A 16791-nucleotide genomic window follows, 5' to 3' on the forward strand; every position below is an offset into this window, starting at 1 on the left:
GTTGTTCGAGTTCTTTTGGGACTTGGTCATTCTTTTCATATGATTCTCATTTCTCAAGCTTGAGTGGGAAGTAGAGCGAAGCAAAATGCTCCTGAGTGGGACACCTAGTACCGCCGAGTGCTGAGTCAAGAAGAAGATATTGAGTCGCCAAGCTAGTATTCAAGAAGAAAAGTAGAGTGCTCGGGGAGTACATTGAGTGCTCGGAAATAAACCTATGGACCACACCAACTTCTCGAGTTTGAGTGAGTTGCCTGAGTTGTATTGCCCAAGTAGGAATTAAGAAGTCGAGTCCTATGGCAATACAATATCTTTAAAACAGATTCATTCCAATCCGATGGTGTTATGAGATTACGCTAGACGTATGTTTCCCAAGACAAAATGGTAAAATCATGATTACATACTAGCATAGATTATCGTGATAAATTTTTACTGAGCGAATAATTGTGTGGCAGAAGGAAGAAGAAAAAATAGAGGAAATAAGTGAAAGAATCTCTTCTCTTTTGCCCAAACTTCCTTCATGTAATATTTTCTTGATCATACTTGTGCTCAAGATGGAAGCTTTCCTGTATAGGAGTCCCTTGAGCAACATGCAAGGGCATGTGGCACACATGTGGCATGTTCTTGGCCGAGCCACGTGTGCGGAGCATGCAAGAGAGAATGGTGTCAAAACACAGGCTAATCCACATGGATACTATGTGCTCCAACTAGTCCGCTATGAGTAGTAACGTTCACACTACAATTATTTGAGTTGGTGCAATCCGAATCCTGAAATCGGACCCCTTCTTGCTCTAGATATCAGTTTTAATGTCATTCAACTTCCAATGTAAAACTAATGATGTTATGGTCGTAAGGGACGGATCCGGATTTATCCATCGAGGGTGCCCAAACCAAGTCAACAACCCCCGAATACACAGGCCGAACCCAGGAGGCCGGGTGTGACTTCACCATGATTTACACCCAGGTCCTTCAATAAAAACCCGATCCAAGTCCTCAAAGCAGATCCTTTAATACGAACCCGATCCGAGTCCTCAAGGCGGGTCCGTCAGTATGAAATCCATGGGATATGTCCGAGCCGATTCCTCGCGGGTAGACCACCTAGAGCGGTCGAGCCGATTCGAGAATCAAGCCGGGAGAGGGGTCAAATCATATCGTCCAAGCGAATCATGCCACGCCGACTCCTCGATCCTACGTCTCCCCTCTCTCTATCCCATCGACCACTCCTCCACTCGTACGGTAGGCGTAGTCTAGTCTCTGACACCCCTTTACTAAGTATGGCGACACGCTGACAGATGTACACCTCTGTCCTCGAGAGTACAATCACCCTTCATACCCATGCTTCCTGACAGGACCTTACCTAGGATATGACCCGCACCTCACTCTTTCCGTGGTACGACACTCATCATCAGTATATAAGGTGAGTCCCCTTGACGGGGGAAGGTATCCATTCTCTAGTTCTCCACTTCTTCTTCTTCATTCTCAGTTGACTTCGTAAGCTGACTTAAGCATCGGAGTGGTCGCGCCGGGCATCCCGGCCTTCCTTCTTACGATTGCTGTGCTTGCAGGCTGAAGCGACTCCTTGGCTATTTCGTCACCCATCCTCGCTCCGGTATAGTGCTGAGAAGAGGCCGCGCATCCAGAAGCCAATCTTGACAGGAACAAATGCCTTATTTATTTCCATTCACATTATCTAACAATCCCCATATAAATGAAAACAAGGTATATAATAGCATTCGATAGTTAAGTTGTGTATAAGATAGGTTGGTGTTACCTTTTGAACCTTCCTTTATGAAGATATGTTTGCTCACTAGCTACAGTAGATGTGATATTTTTGAATTATTTTATCATTTATATAAGTATTGATATATGTTACCTAGAATTCTCCCTAATACAACTTAATTCTAACGGGCATATTCGTTCTTAGTCATAAACACGCTTGATTATATGAGGTTTAATAATTGTGTCTTCAATTATCTTCAAAGCGGCCTCACTTTTTTCTCATATAGATGATCTCCTGAGATTATTCCATTACTCTATTACAATCATTAAAAACATGCTTACCCTTCATTATTTCACATGGATCGTTATCCACAGTGATTGACTTTTGTTGCTGTAGTTAGGTTGTCTCTTTGAACCTAGTTCTTAGAATCTCCAATCAACATAAGTTGAGTTTCTTTTACATCAAAATTTTGTCCGTGACACCAAGACCATTCCTCCCAATGAGTATGAAACAAACTATCTATTTAACCTTTTGGTTAGCGGATTTATTAGGAGAAATCTGCATATTCAAATAAGTGATTGTAAAGAAATGCAAATGGAAAAACATTGGGAGAAATCTATGCCGAATCAAATATGAAGTAACTGAGAAGAAACAACAGAAGATCTGTGCGAAAACAAGGAACACATCCGCACATATTACAACAAATACTAGATAAAAAAAGAGATGCGCCAAATGCTCGCATAAATTCCCCAAATAAGAATAAGTTCCAGCAGCCAAAGAAACAGATCGATTTAACATTTTACCAAAGAAATGGAATGCGTTGATGGAGGACCGAGAAGAGGCCAGGGAGAAGACGATCCATATCCGTCTCCCAAGTAGATTGGCTGCACCCGCGAGGAAGATCTAAAGGGTTTCATGCGGGTCCATTTAGCAGTGTGATCCGAATCCAATTCGATTAAAATACATAATTGAATAGTGAACGCAGTAGGCTATCCTATCTCCCTCACACACAAAGAAAGAGTGAAAGAATAATCCATTTGCTGCTATTGAGTGAGACCAAAAACAGATTCGATCGAAACAAGATCCTTAAAACAAAGAACCAAGGCGTTCAAGGCATGATGCCGTGGGAAAAATGAAATCGGATCAAGGGAAAACATACCATCATCGTCCTTGTCGAACAAACTGAAGGCGATCGACCTCCTTGAACTCAATTGTTGATTGTCGAGTTATCTCTTCGGATAGTAACACATCCCTTCGAATAAATTTATCATAGGTGAAGGCGAGCCTTCTATTCTTAAGACTATATTATCTCATTCAAGTACTTATAGTTGATTGACAATCGCCTTCCAAGATATAACAACTTAGGTCTTGAAGTAGAAGTGCTTCAAATTTAAAGCTTGACAAGTTTTTGAAGACCTTTTTTATAAAATCAAGGTTTTTATAAAATCATGGTTTTCTATTTCTTTCTGAACAATGCCACTTGAGATAGCCCTAATTTGATCCAAATCAAGGTTTTTACTTCCATCATCTACAATGTCACTGTTCTTTAAATCATTGATGAGTTTCTCAAATTCTTCTCTTGAAATGAGACTCATTTCTTTCAACTCACCCAAAGACTTGTCCAAAGAATCAATTCTAGATTCCAACCTTTTGAGTTCCTTGCCAAGCAATGTTCCTTTGATTTCGATTTGCTTAACAAGTTCTTTGGTCACCATGCCAATCTCGCTCCCAATTTTCTTGTCGACTACATTAACTGGACTTGTAACATCTTGGCAGTCTTCTTGAAAGATGTCTCCACTTCTGAAATTTTGCTTTCATACTCCAAAGCAACAAATGGAGAGTTAGTATTATCACTAGTGTTGTAAGCCCATCGCCAAATAGTCTGTCCCAACCACATAAATGAAGCAAGAAGCAAACAATTCTTGGTGAGAACACTCAGAACAGTCTGCCACTTGGCCTTTTCAGGCTTCCGTACAACTCTTCTGTGTCGTGGAAAGATTGTGGATGAATCAATCAGCCCTTTCTTCAACTTGGAATAGTCTCTCGTTCTCTCAATCACAGATTCTCCTTTTATTGTATGGCTCAAATCCTTCCCCTTCAAAAAGACCATCAGTGGTTAATCTCTTCTCCACAACTGTCATTGTTCTCCTCCGTGTATTTGGTTTACTATTTGTGTCTAAACTCCGAGAGGTACTGTCGTTAGAAACTGGCTATGCTGCAGCCGCTGCGGCAGTGGAAGAAGACAGGGCTTCTATTTGGTACTCGTTCAATCACTCAAAAAGGAAACAAACAACCAGAATCTCAGAAGCACAGCCCAAAAATTCAAAACAAGAGACTCCATGAACAAAACCCCCATTGGGCTTCTAATCCCCACGAAGTTAGCAAGAAAGATGAGAAGACGATATACAAAAGCTAAGAATCTCACACGAACACCGGTAACCAATGACGCAAAATTCAGGGGTAAAGGTATAGTTCAGCAGATTGACATCTGTAGTTCGATCTCCACTACGGCGTATTTACAATAATTTTTCTCCACATGGGGATCGCAATCAAAGGATGCTGAGCGTCTGGACTAGCCGCTGTGTGTACTTCCCGATTTATTCTAATGACCGATAAGAAACTTCCGTGAGACCGAATCGATCATCCTTGAGATAATCAATGGGATTAACTGGGATTTATCACGAGAAAGAGCAACGTCGATGTTAAAATACCCAATTAATTACCCGTTTTGTAGTGCAGTTCGATGACGTGTCCCACATAAAGGGTTCACCCTTGACTTAACTCGTCTTTTGGTTGGACCACCGGTGGACCCAATACGCGTGATTTGTTGGGGAGCAATATTTGGCTAAGAAACAATTTTAGAGAAAAATAAACAAGATTCTCCGTTGACCTTTTCAGGATCCAACATTCTCCGTTGCTCACGGAAATTCCCCTTATACAAGATCCAGAAGAGCATCATTTTATAAAAAAAAAAAAGAAGAAGAAAACATGGGAAAGCTACAAAAGTCTAACAGAATCACAAAGGAAAGCAGCAAAAGGGGACTATTGCTAACTTTTAATCACGATAATGCTCATAAGTTTTCTTCTTAAATTCTAGCCATTATTCAAGCCTGTTGATCATTTAAAATAGCTTACAATTATTATTATTTTTTCCAAATAACTAGAATCCATTTACAGTGTCAGACCACATATAACACGGTCCATTTCTTATGGATCAAAACCCGGACTTTAATTTATTTAACACCTCTATTGTGTCTATCCAACAACAGCACGCCCCCCGACTTTAAAGACAAATTTCAACGTACGACCTGAAACTTCTAATCTCAAACTTGTCCTTTCTTGAAACTGCCTACCTTATGTATTTATTCTATTTTACTATTATTAGCTATTATAGATCGTGCCGAGGAATATAATTAACGGTCGCCGGAATTCTGTTCCGTGTTCAAACATACGCCGCCGGCGACAGGCGCGGGCGGGCGAAGGCCTTGAGGGGCACGGCCTTGGGGAGCGCCAGCCCCGGCTTTGCCTCCATGTCGATCTCCTCCTCCCCCTCCGGCATCTCCCAGTCGAAGGCGTGCGCCAGCGTGCCCACCAGGTACTGCACGAACAGCATCCCCACCAGCTTGCCGGCGCACGACCGCCGGCCCGCTCCGAAGGGGATGAAGGCGAAGCTGCCGTCGCTGCCCAGAGGGTCGTACCGCGCGCCCTTGCCGCCGGGGAGGAACCGGTCGGGGTCGAAGGCCAGCGGGTTCTCCCACACGGCGGGGTCGCGGCCGATGGCCCACACGTTGACCAGCAGCCGCGTGTGCTTGGGGATGAAGAACCCGCCCACCTCGCAGTCCTCGTGGCTGAAGTGGGGCAGCATCAGCGGCGTCGACGGGTGCAGGCGCAGCGCCTCCTTGCACACCGCCTGAAGGTACGGCAGCTTGGGGATGTCGGACTCCTCGAGCAGGCGGTCGCGCCCCACCACCGCCTCCGTCTCGGCCTGCAGGCGGCGGAGGATCGCCGGGTTCCTCAGCATCTCCGCGAGGGTCCATTCCACCACGACCGATGACGTGTCAGTGCCAGCAGTGAACAGGTCCTACAAGATCCAGATTATTATTCCTTTCCATCTTTTTTTTTTTTAGATTCAGTCGATCACGGCGTTTACTTTTAGGAGATCAAACATCCAAGTGAGATTCCCAGCGGACAACAAAGTCAATAGATGAATTATGAATATGAAGACAACTTACAAAAATAAGAGCTCTGACGTTGACGTCGGAGATGGTGGTGCCGTCCTCCGACTCCTTGTTGGCCATCACTTTGTCGATGAAGTCCGGGGAGCCACGGCGACTCTCCCTTCTTCTTTGGTGCTCATCGAACAACCTCTTCACTAGGGCATCAAACCTCTTGTGCACGCTGAGCATCTTCGCTTGAATACCCTACGGATGGATCATGGAGTGGATATGATTGGATTTGGGGATACAATTTCAATACGATTTACTGCGATCCCACGGATTAATTGTTATCGATACCTGCAAGTCCATCCACGCAATCGAGGGGAAAAAGTCGCCGACGTTGAACTGCGCGCCGCCGGTGAGCATGTCGGAGAGCACGTCCTTGAACTTGTTGGACTCGTCGCCGTGGTCGTCGAAGACCCTGCTGCCGACGGAGATGGTCCCCACCACGTTGGCGAGGGTGCAGATGAGCAGGTCGAAGAGGGGAACGGGCTCGCCGGCGTCGTGGAGGCGGCGGACGGCGTCGACGAGGCGGCGGAACTCGGCGCGGCGTGTGGGGGCCCAGTCGGCGAGGGCCTTGCCGCCGAGCAGGTGGAGGCTGCACAGCTTGCGCATGTGCTTCCACGTCGGGGTGGCGTCGGACATGACCAGGTTCTGGCGCTGGTAGCTGACGTCTTGGGCGCTGATGGGGTCGGGGCGGTGGGCGAACTGCTCGTCGGCGGTCTTGAGGAAGGCGCGGGCGGAGGAGGCGTCGGAGGCGACGACGCAGAGGTGGGAGCCGAGGCGGAGCGACATGATGGGGCCGTAGCGGGCGGCGAGCCGGGCGAAGTTCGAGTGCGCGCTTGCCCCGACTAGGGGGAGGGCGCCGAGCACGGGCACGCCGCGAGGCCCCGGCGGAAGCGGGAGGCGCGACCGGGGCTTGCGGAAGATCCACTGGCTGAGGAGGTGGACGAGGGTGATCAAGAGGACGGCGGCGCCGCCCCAAAGGTAGGAGTCGATGCTGGCGGCAGCCATGGCTCAATCGGTGCCGTTGTGAAGCAGCGAAGGCATTAGCCAAGCCACATAAATAGACGGCCACAAAGATAATGGTAAAAAATAATTAATTCATCGATTAATGCAAACATTGACTAATTGAATTTTGAGTGGACGTTAAAAATGGGTTTTTGAGTTGGGTTAGTTTAATATCTAAATCATGGTTTCATCATCGAACTTTTCCTAGAGAAAAAAGGTAGAAAAGTGGAACGTCAACGTTAATAAACAATTTAGCATTAGAGTCTTATCCTCAAATTAATCATCTTAAATTTAGCATTGTAAGAAAATGAATTATCATTATGCATCGTCTTTTTCACAGAACTCCTCGTTTTCTTCCCTCAGGACTTGGAATATGAACGAAGACAATATTGCGGGTCGGTGAAATCGAAAGTAACATCCTTGAAAATTCAATGCGCCATGCCGTCGAATATTCGCACTGAAAATTCAAAGCGCCATGAACGAAAGCATGACGTTGAGTCTGTTTCCTGATTACATATATTTTAAGGTTTAAAATGTAAAATGAAGTATCGTCGATGGCCATCAGTTAGGCGGGGCCCAGGCAGCGATTTCATATCCTCATCTAGATTTTACATTCGATTATCAGTGATACATCCTTTTTTACTCCAAAGGCTATGTAAACATCTACAAGGGTAATTCAATTATCGGTGATATTAAGCCTAAGTCAAAGGTCAAATTTAGATGGAAGTCAAAAGTAAAGCTTAAGTGTAAGCTAAAGTGATCATCCAACTCCTCCATTGGTTCAAGTCATCTGATTCCCCCTCAGGTTGGTCCACTTGATTCTATAAGATTTAAATTTTTCGACTTCATTAGCTAAGATCACCTGACTCATCTCTCAACTAGATTGCTCTGATTCTAAAGAACTCAGCCTCTTCAACTTCATTAACTCAAGCCACCTGACTCTTCTTTCAGTTTGATCCACATAACTCTAGCTAGAGGATTTTTTTTTTTACTCTATTAGCTTATGTCACCCAACTCTTTCAGTTCAGTCCACCATAATTTTAGAGTACTTAGACTCTTCGACTTTATCAGCTCCGCCACCCTACAAGGATCTATTGACAGTTATTACAAATATTCCTAAATATGACATCACATGTTAATAGAGGAGTAATCATGTCGATGCCAGACTTGCCCTTCAAATACTCTTCAATGTACACATGTCATTTAACCAGTGGAAATATAGATAGCAACTGTCAGATCCGATCTTCTATTATTATTATTGACGTAGATATATTATTTTGATAACTATATAAATTCAAGAAAAGATACACGTACCAAAGAGGCTCAAAGGGTACATTCATCTTCTTCTTCTATTAGTTTTATTACTTTTATTTTCTCTCGGTTGAGTCGGTTCCCATGTTCAAAAGGTACATTCATCTTCTTAAGTTTTATTACTTTCTTGTTTTTCCTCTTCCTCAATCTCAATGTTAACTTTAATGTCAGAGTGGCCACATGTAACTTTTTCGATCTTTCATTCTAACTTCTACTTGAGTGTTGCAGATACTTTAATGCTTTCTTCATTCTCAACATGTCATTTTCTTAGCTGTCAAAATCTATAATTTCGTCACTTATATTCATCTTCCATTGATTCGTCAAGACATTTAAATAATTACTCACCGCGGAATTAATGAGGCATCTCAATCGGAGCAACTGCTCTTGAGCTGTCGTCGTACTCATGCCTATCTTGTTATCAAACAGAAACCACCAGTGGCAATGCCATCGCAAACAGCAGTTTGCTTTAATTAAGACACACTGATAAACTGTGCAGAACAAATAGCAAACAAGAAAGTCTTTGTCCTTCTTACACTCTGTTTGGATGGGATGAGGAAAAGTTCATTAACGAAAGGGAAAGGAAGGGAAAGGGAGGGAAAGGAAGGGGAAGGGAGGTATTTATATTTTTCTTGTTTGGGAGGAAGGGAAGGTTCATTAACGTAAATGTTCTACTTTGTTTGGGAGGAAGGGAAAGGAAATGAATGTTAAATATATAAAATTACAAAAATATCCTTACTTGTTAAAATAGATCTATAATAATTTAGAAATAATTGTTCGTTAGGTATTTTATTTTATCTAATGCCTTATAACTATTCGTTCAATGAGTTCGTCAATCGAAATTATAAATTAAATATATAAAATTATAAAAATATCTTTATTTTTTAAAATAAATATATAGCTCGTAAGATTAATAAAAATTAATATTAAATAAATAAAATTTTTTAAAAATAATAAGTAGATATATAAAAAATATATGAAATATAGAATTTATACATTTTGGTACGATAAAAGATAAATCAACATTTTTATATATATTTTTATAAAAATTTACTGATGTAAAAATTTACGACGAAAGTTAACATCGAGGAGTGTGAGTGATGACTACGTTATGTGACGAGGAGCAACGGTGCAAAAATCTAATAGATAAGTTATTTTAATAATTAATATTTTAATATAAGGGTAAAATTGGAATAAATATGTTTTCACATTTTCTTCCCCTTCCTTACACTCCAAATCGGAGTGTAAAGAATTGTGTCTATTTATGGCCATGCAATGGGAAAACTTACCCTTCCTTCCCCTTCTCTCCCCTTCCCTCACTTCTTTACAAACAAGGTTACAAATTCCCTTCCCCTTATTTACCCTTCCTTCCCCTTCCCTCACCTCCTCCCAAACAAGCCCTTAGTGCTAGCTGTTTTATTTATATATATTGTATTGTGTTATCGATCAGTAAGGTTCTAAATTTTTATTAGTTCGTAACTTTCATTTCGAGATTTTTATCTTTTTATTCATTTAAACCAATCTTGTACTATTGAATTAAGTAGTCGGCATTAATTAAACAGACGAATATAATCGACGCACCATGTGGAGCTGTTTGAATCGAGATATATAGCCAAGTAGCTGGAAAGCTACACTTAACCACCGCTGACGCTTCTTCTTAAAATAATACTTACTCTCGATCGTGCGATATATATATATATATATATCGGTGTGAAGGAGAAAAAAAAGGATTAAACTCGATCGACAAGTATAGCTCCCTTGGACTTAGAAGTTTTATTTCGTCCTTTTCTCTAGGATTGATCTAAAACTCATTGACTTTGATGTTTTTTTTGCCCTTTTGAATTTTGAAACACGAAAGTGTTGTCCCTCTAATTGTTCTACAAAAGAAAAAACTATACAATTGAGGAGGTTAGGTAGGTAGGTACAAAAGCTATATGATCAAACTACTTGTTCTCACGATATTTTTAATTAATCACGTAATGAACGAGACAGTTGACAAGTTTTTGGATTAATTAATTACTTTGGTCGACCTAGATAGACGTGGATGGGGCAGGTTCAATAAATCTAGCTAGACGTGGATGGAGCAGATTCAATAAATTGCAAATTTAGGTCGTTGAAAAATAAATCTCAGCTAGTCCCATTGACTATCTCTGGGGTGATTAGTCCGATCTCACGGAAATTTTTCACCAACCACCAGGGTAAATAAAGAAGTGTACGCGGTCCGCTCAGACGCCCAACATCCTTTGATTGCGCTCATCATTTGAAAAAAAAATTTCTGTAAATATGCAATAACTAAGGATTGAACTGTAAATACCTGGATAACAACATGAATATCCTATCGTGACACCATCTTCTTTGTTTTCTTTGCTCAAACTTCTTCTTTTTTAGCATGCTCAAGATCGAAGCTTCTCTATATAGTCGTGTCTTGAGCAACCTGCAAAGGCATGTGGCATGTTCTTGGCTTAGCCACGTGTGCAAGAGAGAATGGTATAGCAAAACATAGGTTAATCCAAGTGGACAATCTGTGTCCCGACCGGTCCACTATTAGTAATAGCGTTTACATAAAATCATTTGGATTGGTACAATTCGTGTCCTCAATTTGCACCCCTTCATGTTCTAAATATCAATCTTAATATCACTCAATTTCCAATGTGAAATTAATGTCTTCATATCCATTCACATTCTCCCATGTGAACAGAAATAAAATATGTGATAATATTCGACAGTTGAGTCATGTATAAAAGATAGATAAGTGTTACTTTTCGAACTTTTCCTTACAAAGATGTTTGCTCACTAGTTGATAATAGATGCAATGTCTTTTAATTATTCTGTCGTTTATATGAGTATTGATATATTTCATCCAAAACTCTCCTTAATATAGTTAAGTTCTCTTGGATGTATTCGTTCTTGATCATAAACATGCTTGATTATGTGTCAGAGAGGCACTCCTCGACATGGGCTCTCGGCTTTCACCCATGGCATTGAGGGTTAGTAGCAACCGGTGAGAAAATTTTGAGCTAGCTAGCTAGGTTCGTTCCTCTTAGCTCGAACCTCCCACCACCTAATAACCAGAGCTTACCACACTACCCATCTCTTCCACTGGTCGGAGATGAGGGTTGTTTCCTCTATGGCTAAAGTCCAACAATTCCATGGCTTTCAACCTTGGATCATCTTGCACCTTTTCGAAGATCTTCGTCATCTTACTCATGATAGTTTAAGGTCAAGCTCCCTTTCTTCACAGTGAGATTGTGCTCCCACACCTTCTTTGATTTTTTTTTTTATAATCTAAGTATTCAACTTTTCGAACTGATTAATTCTAAAGGTGAATGGTCCAACCATGTGAAAGTTCCCCTCGGACTACTAGAGTAAATTCGAAAGCTCAAGTGGTAGGCAACCAAGCTAGGGATGGGCACAAGTAGGGTTTTATCAAGTTTGAGTAGTTATAATCAAGTACTCGACATATCAAGTAGGAAAAAATACCCGATCACTATTCGATATGGTCTGAAATACCCATAAGTTGAGTACCTAGGTAATATCGGATCACTACAACAAAAATGACTTTCCGCAGCACGTCATCCGCAGCGCACATCATAGGCGCGCTGTTAATAGTTGCTTTGACGGCGCGCCCAATAAAATGCGCTGCGGATAATATCATATTTTTATCAACCGCAGCGCGCAACAATAGTACGCTGTTAAAAATACTTTTAACAGCGCACATTGTGCGCCGTTAAAAGTATTTTTAACAGCGCATATTGTACGCCGTTAAAAGTATTTTTAACAGCGTGCAATGTGCGCTGTTAAAAATTTATATTAACAGTGCATAATATACGCTGTTAAAAATTTATAAATTATAACAGCATATATCATACGCTGTCATAATTTTATTAATTTTATTTTTTTAAACAAAAACGTTGTAACGCGCACGGCTTTTCCCCCCATCCCGCTTAGGTTTTGTCTCGCGCTCGCATTTTCCCCAATCCTGCCTTGGCTAGGTTTCGTCTCGCGCGCGGCTTTTCCCCGATCCCGCTTAGGTTTCCTCTCGCACTCGCGTTTTCCCCATCCCGCCTTATTTTCCTCGACCTCCTTCGCCTATTCCCCCATCCCGCCGCTCGGCCTCTCCGTTCCTCTCCACTGTCGCGAGCTCGGCCTCTCCTTTCCTCTCCGCTCCCGGCGTTCCTCTCCTCTAGCCGTTCATCTCCTCCTGTCCGTTCCTCTCGCCATTTGAATTTGGGATTAAAAAGGAGATTAGGAAACCATCCACGAACCGATCGTTCGACATCGAGCGGATTTCGACGCTGAATGATATAACTTCTGTAGGTAATGATATAACCAGTACCCAGTGGCGGATCCAAGGGGGGGGGGGGGGGGGGGGGGGGGGGCGAGGGGCGAGGGGCGAGGGGGGGGGGGGGCTTGAGCCCCCCCTGAGATCGCGGTAGCACTTGGAGGAGGACCTCACCGGCTTCTTCCCCTCACTAGTGGAGGCGTCAACTCGATGGAGAGGGACGCCGTTGCTAGTGGGTTTGCTGATATGGTATGTTTTTTTGCCCCCTTTTCTTCCCTACGATCTTAATCCGAATGTTGTTCTTCTCTGTCTTGACGGAGAATGAGGTGCAGGTTCGTGTGCCTTCGCATCCCCTGATCAAGCATTGGGCATCCGTTCTTAGGGACCAGGAGACTCCGTGCGCCGCCTTTAGTGAGTTGTCCTCAAATTTCATTTTGGATATATCTATGGGCAGATTCAGAATTTCTCTTGATTGATATGTTGGAATGTTAATTCCCTTTTTACGTCGGTGTTCTGTATATGGATTATTTCTTCATTGCATAATTGTCCACCTATTTGGAGGGCCTTTCTTTATTGTGAAGATAACTAAATTTAATATTTTCCACTCTGGATATGATCCTCTAGCCCTAGAGTTCTTCCTTTTTGAATGCTGAGTGCTACTAGAGTTTCTATGATGCATAAATGCTGCTACAGTTGGTCAACTTTTCATAAATTTTCGCTAGTTTTAGCATTGTCAAAATACTTGAATGCTTTATAGTTGACAAAGTTTTTGTAAAATTTCTCTAGTTTTACTATTGTCAAAATACAGAATGCTTTACAAACACTAGTCATCTTCATCCACGATTCATCGAAAGGCAATAACTTGACTAGGGTTTGGAATGTACAGAGGAGATTTTAATGACACTGAAAATTTTTGGAGAACAAGTGTTGGTAGTGATAGAAAAACACAAGAGAACAAGTTGCAAATTATTAAAAACACAAGAGAACAAGTGTTGGTAGTGATAGAAAATATATCCAAAATCAATTTGTTATTTGTTTTTCATATACTATGATTTAGATTAAATTTTCTAAGTTAATTTTTGAGTGCTCCAATTCACCAATTGGATTTGATATGCAGCCATCACTATTGGTCAATACAAGTTTTTGACCCATAGTCTTTGTCCTTCAGTCCATCACAGGATTGTATTTTGACAAACATCACTTTTTAGGTCATGTTTCTGTTGATTCATAATGTTGGTGTGTTGATTATTATTTGTATCTTTTCCTTGTTGCTAGGGACTGCAATGGCTGAACTTGGTAGACTACTCATCTATGAAGCTTCTAGAGATTGGTTGGTAGGTTAAGGAAAATTCTTATGGTTATCCTGAGACATCTAATCTTATTTTCTAAAAAAAAATTGGTTGGCTTTGTTTTATCAAGTTAAGTGGTCAACCTATGATGGATATGAAGTAATTAAATGCTAATGTTGGATCTTATTCATGAAGAAAACTTTTACAAACATATCACATTTGCTGATTATTATTTGTATTTTTTATTATATATATATATTTATTATATATTAAAAAAAATTGATTTTAGAGTTTTGACACATTAGAAATTGTAGTTATCCTTGAGATTCATACTAATTTACTTTGCTTGCATGCTAGTTATCAAATGTGTATTTTTTTCCCCCTTCAGCTTTTGGACTTCCTCCAAATGGAAGCTGCTCTCTTCCTAGAAATCAGCATGTTTGGAGTAATGCAAATGCACACCAGGTAAATCCCCTAACCCAGTCTTTTGGAAGAACTCACTATCGTTGGTAAACAACATTCCTACCCATCATCAATCACAGATCTATGGATCTCCTAGTGGGCAATCTCACATGTTAAACACAGTTCTTCCTACGTATCATCATGTTGGATCTGCACCTGCTCTCAATCCATCACTTTGGGATAGAAGATATGCCTACTCTGGAGATTCCATGGAGCCCCATGCTTTTCACCCCGGATCTCTTGGTAGCATGGGACTTTCTGCAATTTCTCAATTGCATTGGCTAGAGCTTGCTTCTCGTAACATATTTTCTCATGCTGCTGGAAATTGCATTGAACCTTCTATATCTGCTGCACATATTGGAATTCCTTCATCTCATAATAGGGGGCAATTTTATCATGGAAGGAACCATATATTTCTTAGGTACATTTCTAAGATGCTCTTGGCTGCAATTGATGAAAATCATCATGGAACCCCATGCACATATTGTTGCCTTCATCTTACTTTTTATCCATGCAGATCTTTCCACCTGGTGAGAAGATTGAGAATATCAATGATCAATACTGGACTTTACGTGCCGAGGAGGTGGGTTTCCATTAGTACTGGGGTTGTATTTGAAATATTATTATTTACATGCTCTATTGTATTGTTTCATCTTTGTTAGTAGACCTTTCCTTCTGAATCAAATTTGCCTTATTTTGCCTCATATATTATGCTTTATAGTATTTTATGAATGATTGGTTACTCTCCTTGCAGATTCCAGAAGAAGAGAAAAACCTTGGTCCTCATGATCGCTTGATTCATGTCTACCATTTTACTAGAGATCCTAATCAGAACCAAATGGCAAGTATAGTGTGTTTGACTTGTCCTATTTTTTCTTTTAGATAAAGCTTCCAAGTTTTCTTCATCCATGTGTCAAAGAAATTAATTTGTGTTGCCTCTATCCTTGTCATGCCTTATATCTTTTGATAAAGATCTCACAAGATTCTAATTATTTCTTACTCGAATTGCCTTGTATGAATATCTGCACAAAAATAACTAATAAATTCACGAGCCCAACAGCTTCTGTGGGGCTCTCTCAAGTCCGCCTGTTGTCCCCGGTTGATATTTATGTTCTTACTATGTGATACAGTTCTACATTTGTGGGTATATTTTTTTTATCAACCTCCTTTGATTTTTGGTTATCTCAATGGATTAGCCATTTTTGAACTCATGGTAAACAACTGTTTACATTTCAATTCTTGGTCAGGTAAATCACACAAAACGTGAGTTGCATAATGTGTTCATAAGAAAGCTTTATAGGTAAGAGCAAATTCCTTAGTGCATAAGTAGATCCACCAGATGCAACTGTCAAAAAATAATACTTGCCTATGATTGTCTAAATAGGGAACACCTATTTGAAGAAATGCTACGGGAACCCAATGATATAGCTGCCAGAAGGAAAAGATGCCGAGAAAAGCTTTGCATTTTGCAGCAGGTTTACAAGGTAAGTTTGTAGCTTAGCAATGCAATAGCTCAAAAACAATTTGTTCAACTTTCACTATCTACATTCAGTCATATCCTGATGTCCTTTTTTTATTGCTAGACGCTGGATGAGATACCGCTTGAAGCTGAAAGCATTGAGAAAGGATATACACTAGATGCCAGTGAAAGTGGTCTTCATGGCCTGCCTTCATCACTCTGGCGAGCAACCATCAGCAATGTATTCAAGCTCTGACATCAGTGGGCTGGTATCTTATCATGTTGTTGATGCATGATCACTTAGTGCCACAAACCATAACTATGCTATACAGTGTTATTTTTTTAGAGCAGTTTGGATGTTTGCCTCGTGTATAGTTTCCTGAGTCGTAATAGATAAAGATGTTAGAGAAGTGTGGCAGCTTGCCATTGACATTGACATTTATAATAATTGTGGAACAAATTATTTTCATGAGTCAAAAAAATGTGAATGTTATATATAATTGTTGGATTATAAATGTGCAATTTTTATAGTATTTGTGTGTGGTATTTATGTTATTAATTATTTGAGTTTTGAGTTTATAATTGATATTTGAATGATTTAATTATTTTATTTCATTTACAGCGCACATTGCGCGCTGCGATTGATCACATCCGCAGCGTGCATTGCGCGCTGCGGAAGCTCTTAGTCGCAGCGCGCAATGCATGCTGCGGAAGCTCACATCCGCAGCGCACATTGTGCGTTGCAGATGGGATCATCCGCGGCGTGCATTGTGCGCTGCGGATGTGAGCTTCCGCAGCGCGCAATACACGCTGCGGATGCCTAATGACTTTTAACAGCTTGCAACTGTGCAGCGTGCGATGTGCGCTGCGGATAGCATATTTGCGCGCTGCGAAAAGTCATTTTTGTTGTAGTGTAGGCATATCGGATTTGATTTCCAACACCCCCTCCTCAAGCTGGGAAGAGGGAACTCTCAGACCAAGCTTGGACAAGAGTGTGTGGAACGGTTGGGAACTCAAGGACTTGGTAAAAAGGTCTGCTAGTTGCC

General features: G+C 41.2%; 1 protein-coding gene and 1 pseudogene across 1 annotated transcript; both read right to left on the reverse strand.

Moving 5' to 3' along the window:
* Positions 1-1476: 1476 nt before the first annotated feature.
* Positions 1477-4073, reverse strand: LOC141837560 (SUN domain-containing protein 2-like; annotated as a pseudogene).
* Positions 4074-4830: 757 nt separating this feature from the next.
* Positions 4831-6962, reverse strand: LOC141840965 (flavonoid 3',5'-hydroxylase 1-like). The gene is made up of 3 exons (XM_074729075.1): positions 6232-6962; positions 5950-6138; positions 4831-5798 (listed from the first exon to the last, which is right to left on the reverse strand). The coding sequence occupies exons 1-3, from the start codon at positions 6946-6948 to the stop codon at positions 5160-5162; spliced, it is 1545 nt and encodes a 514-aa protein (XP_074585176.1). The 5' UTR covers positions 6949-6962; the 3' UTR covers positions 4831-5159.
* Between the last annotated feature and the right edge of the window lie 9829 nt (positions 6963-16791).

The sequence above is a fragment of the Curcuma longa genome, chromosome 11, assembly GCF_044706935.1.
Source record: "Curcuma longa cultivar G26 ecotype Majalengka, Jawa Barat chromosome 11, ITB_CL_G26_1.1, whole genome shotgun sequence".
NCBI lineage: Eukaryota > Viridiplantae > Streptophyta > Magnoliopsida > Zingiberales > Zingiberaceae > Curcuma > Curcuma longa.

What these genes read in the sequence shown, in the direction of transcription:
- LOC141840965 (XM_074729075.1), bottom strand. Translation starts at nt 6,948, where the DNA reads ATGGCTGCCGCCAGCATCGACTCCTACCTTTGGGGCGGCGCCGCCGTC. An exon ending in TTGCGTGGATGGACTTGCAG is followed by an intron (nt 6,139 to 6,231) that starts GTATCGATAACA and finishes ATCCATCCGTAG; the next exon opens with GGTATTCAAGCGAAGATGCT. An exon ending in ACGTCAGAGCTCTTATTTTT is followed by an intron (nt 5,799 to 5,949) that starts GTAAGTTGTCTT and finishes TGGATCTTGTAG; the next exon opens with GACCTGTTCACTGCTGGCAC.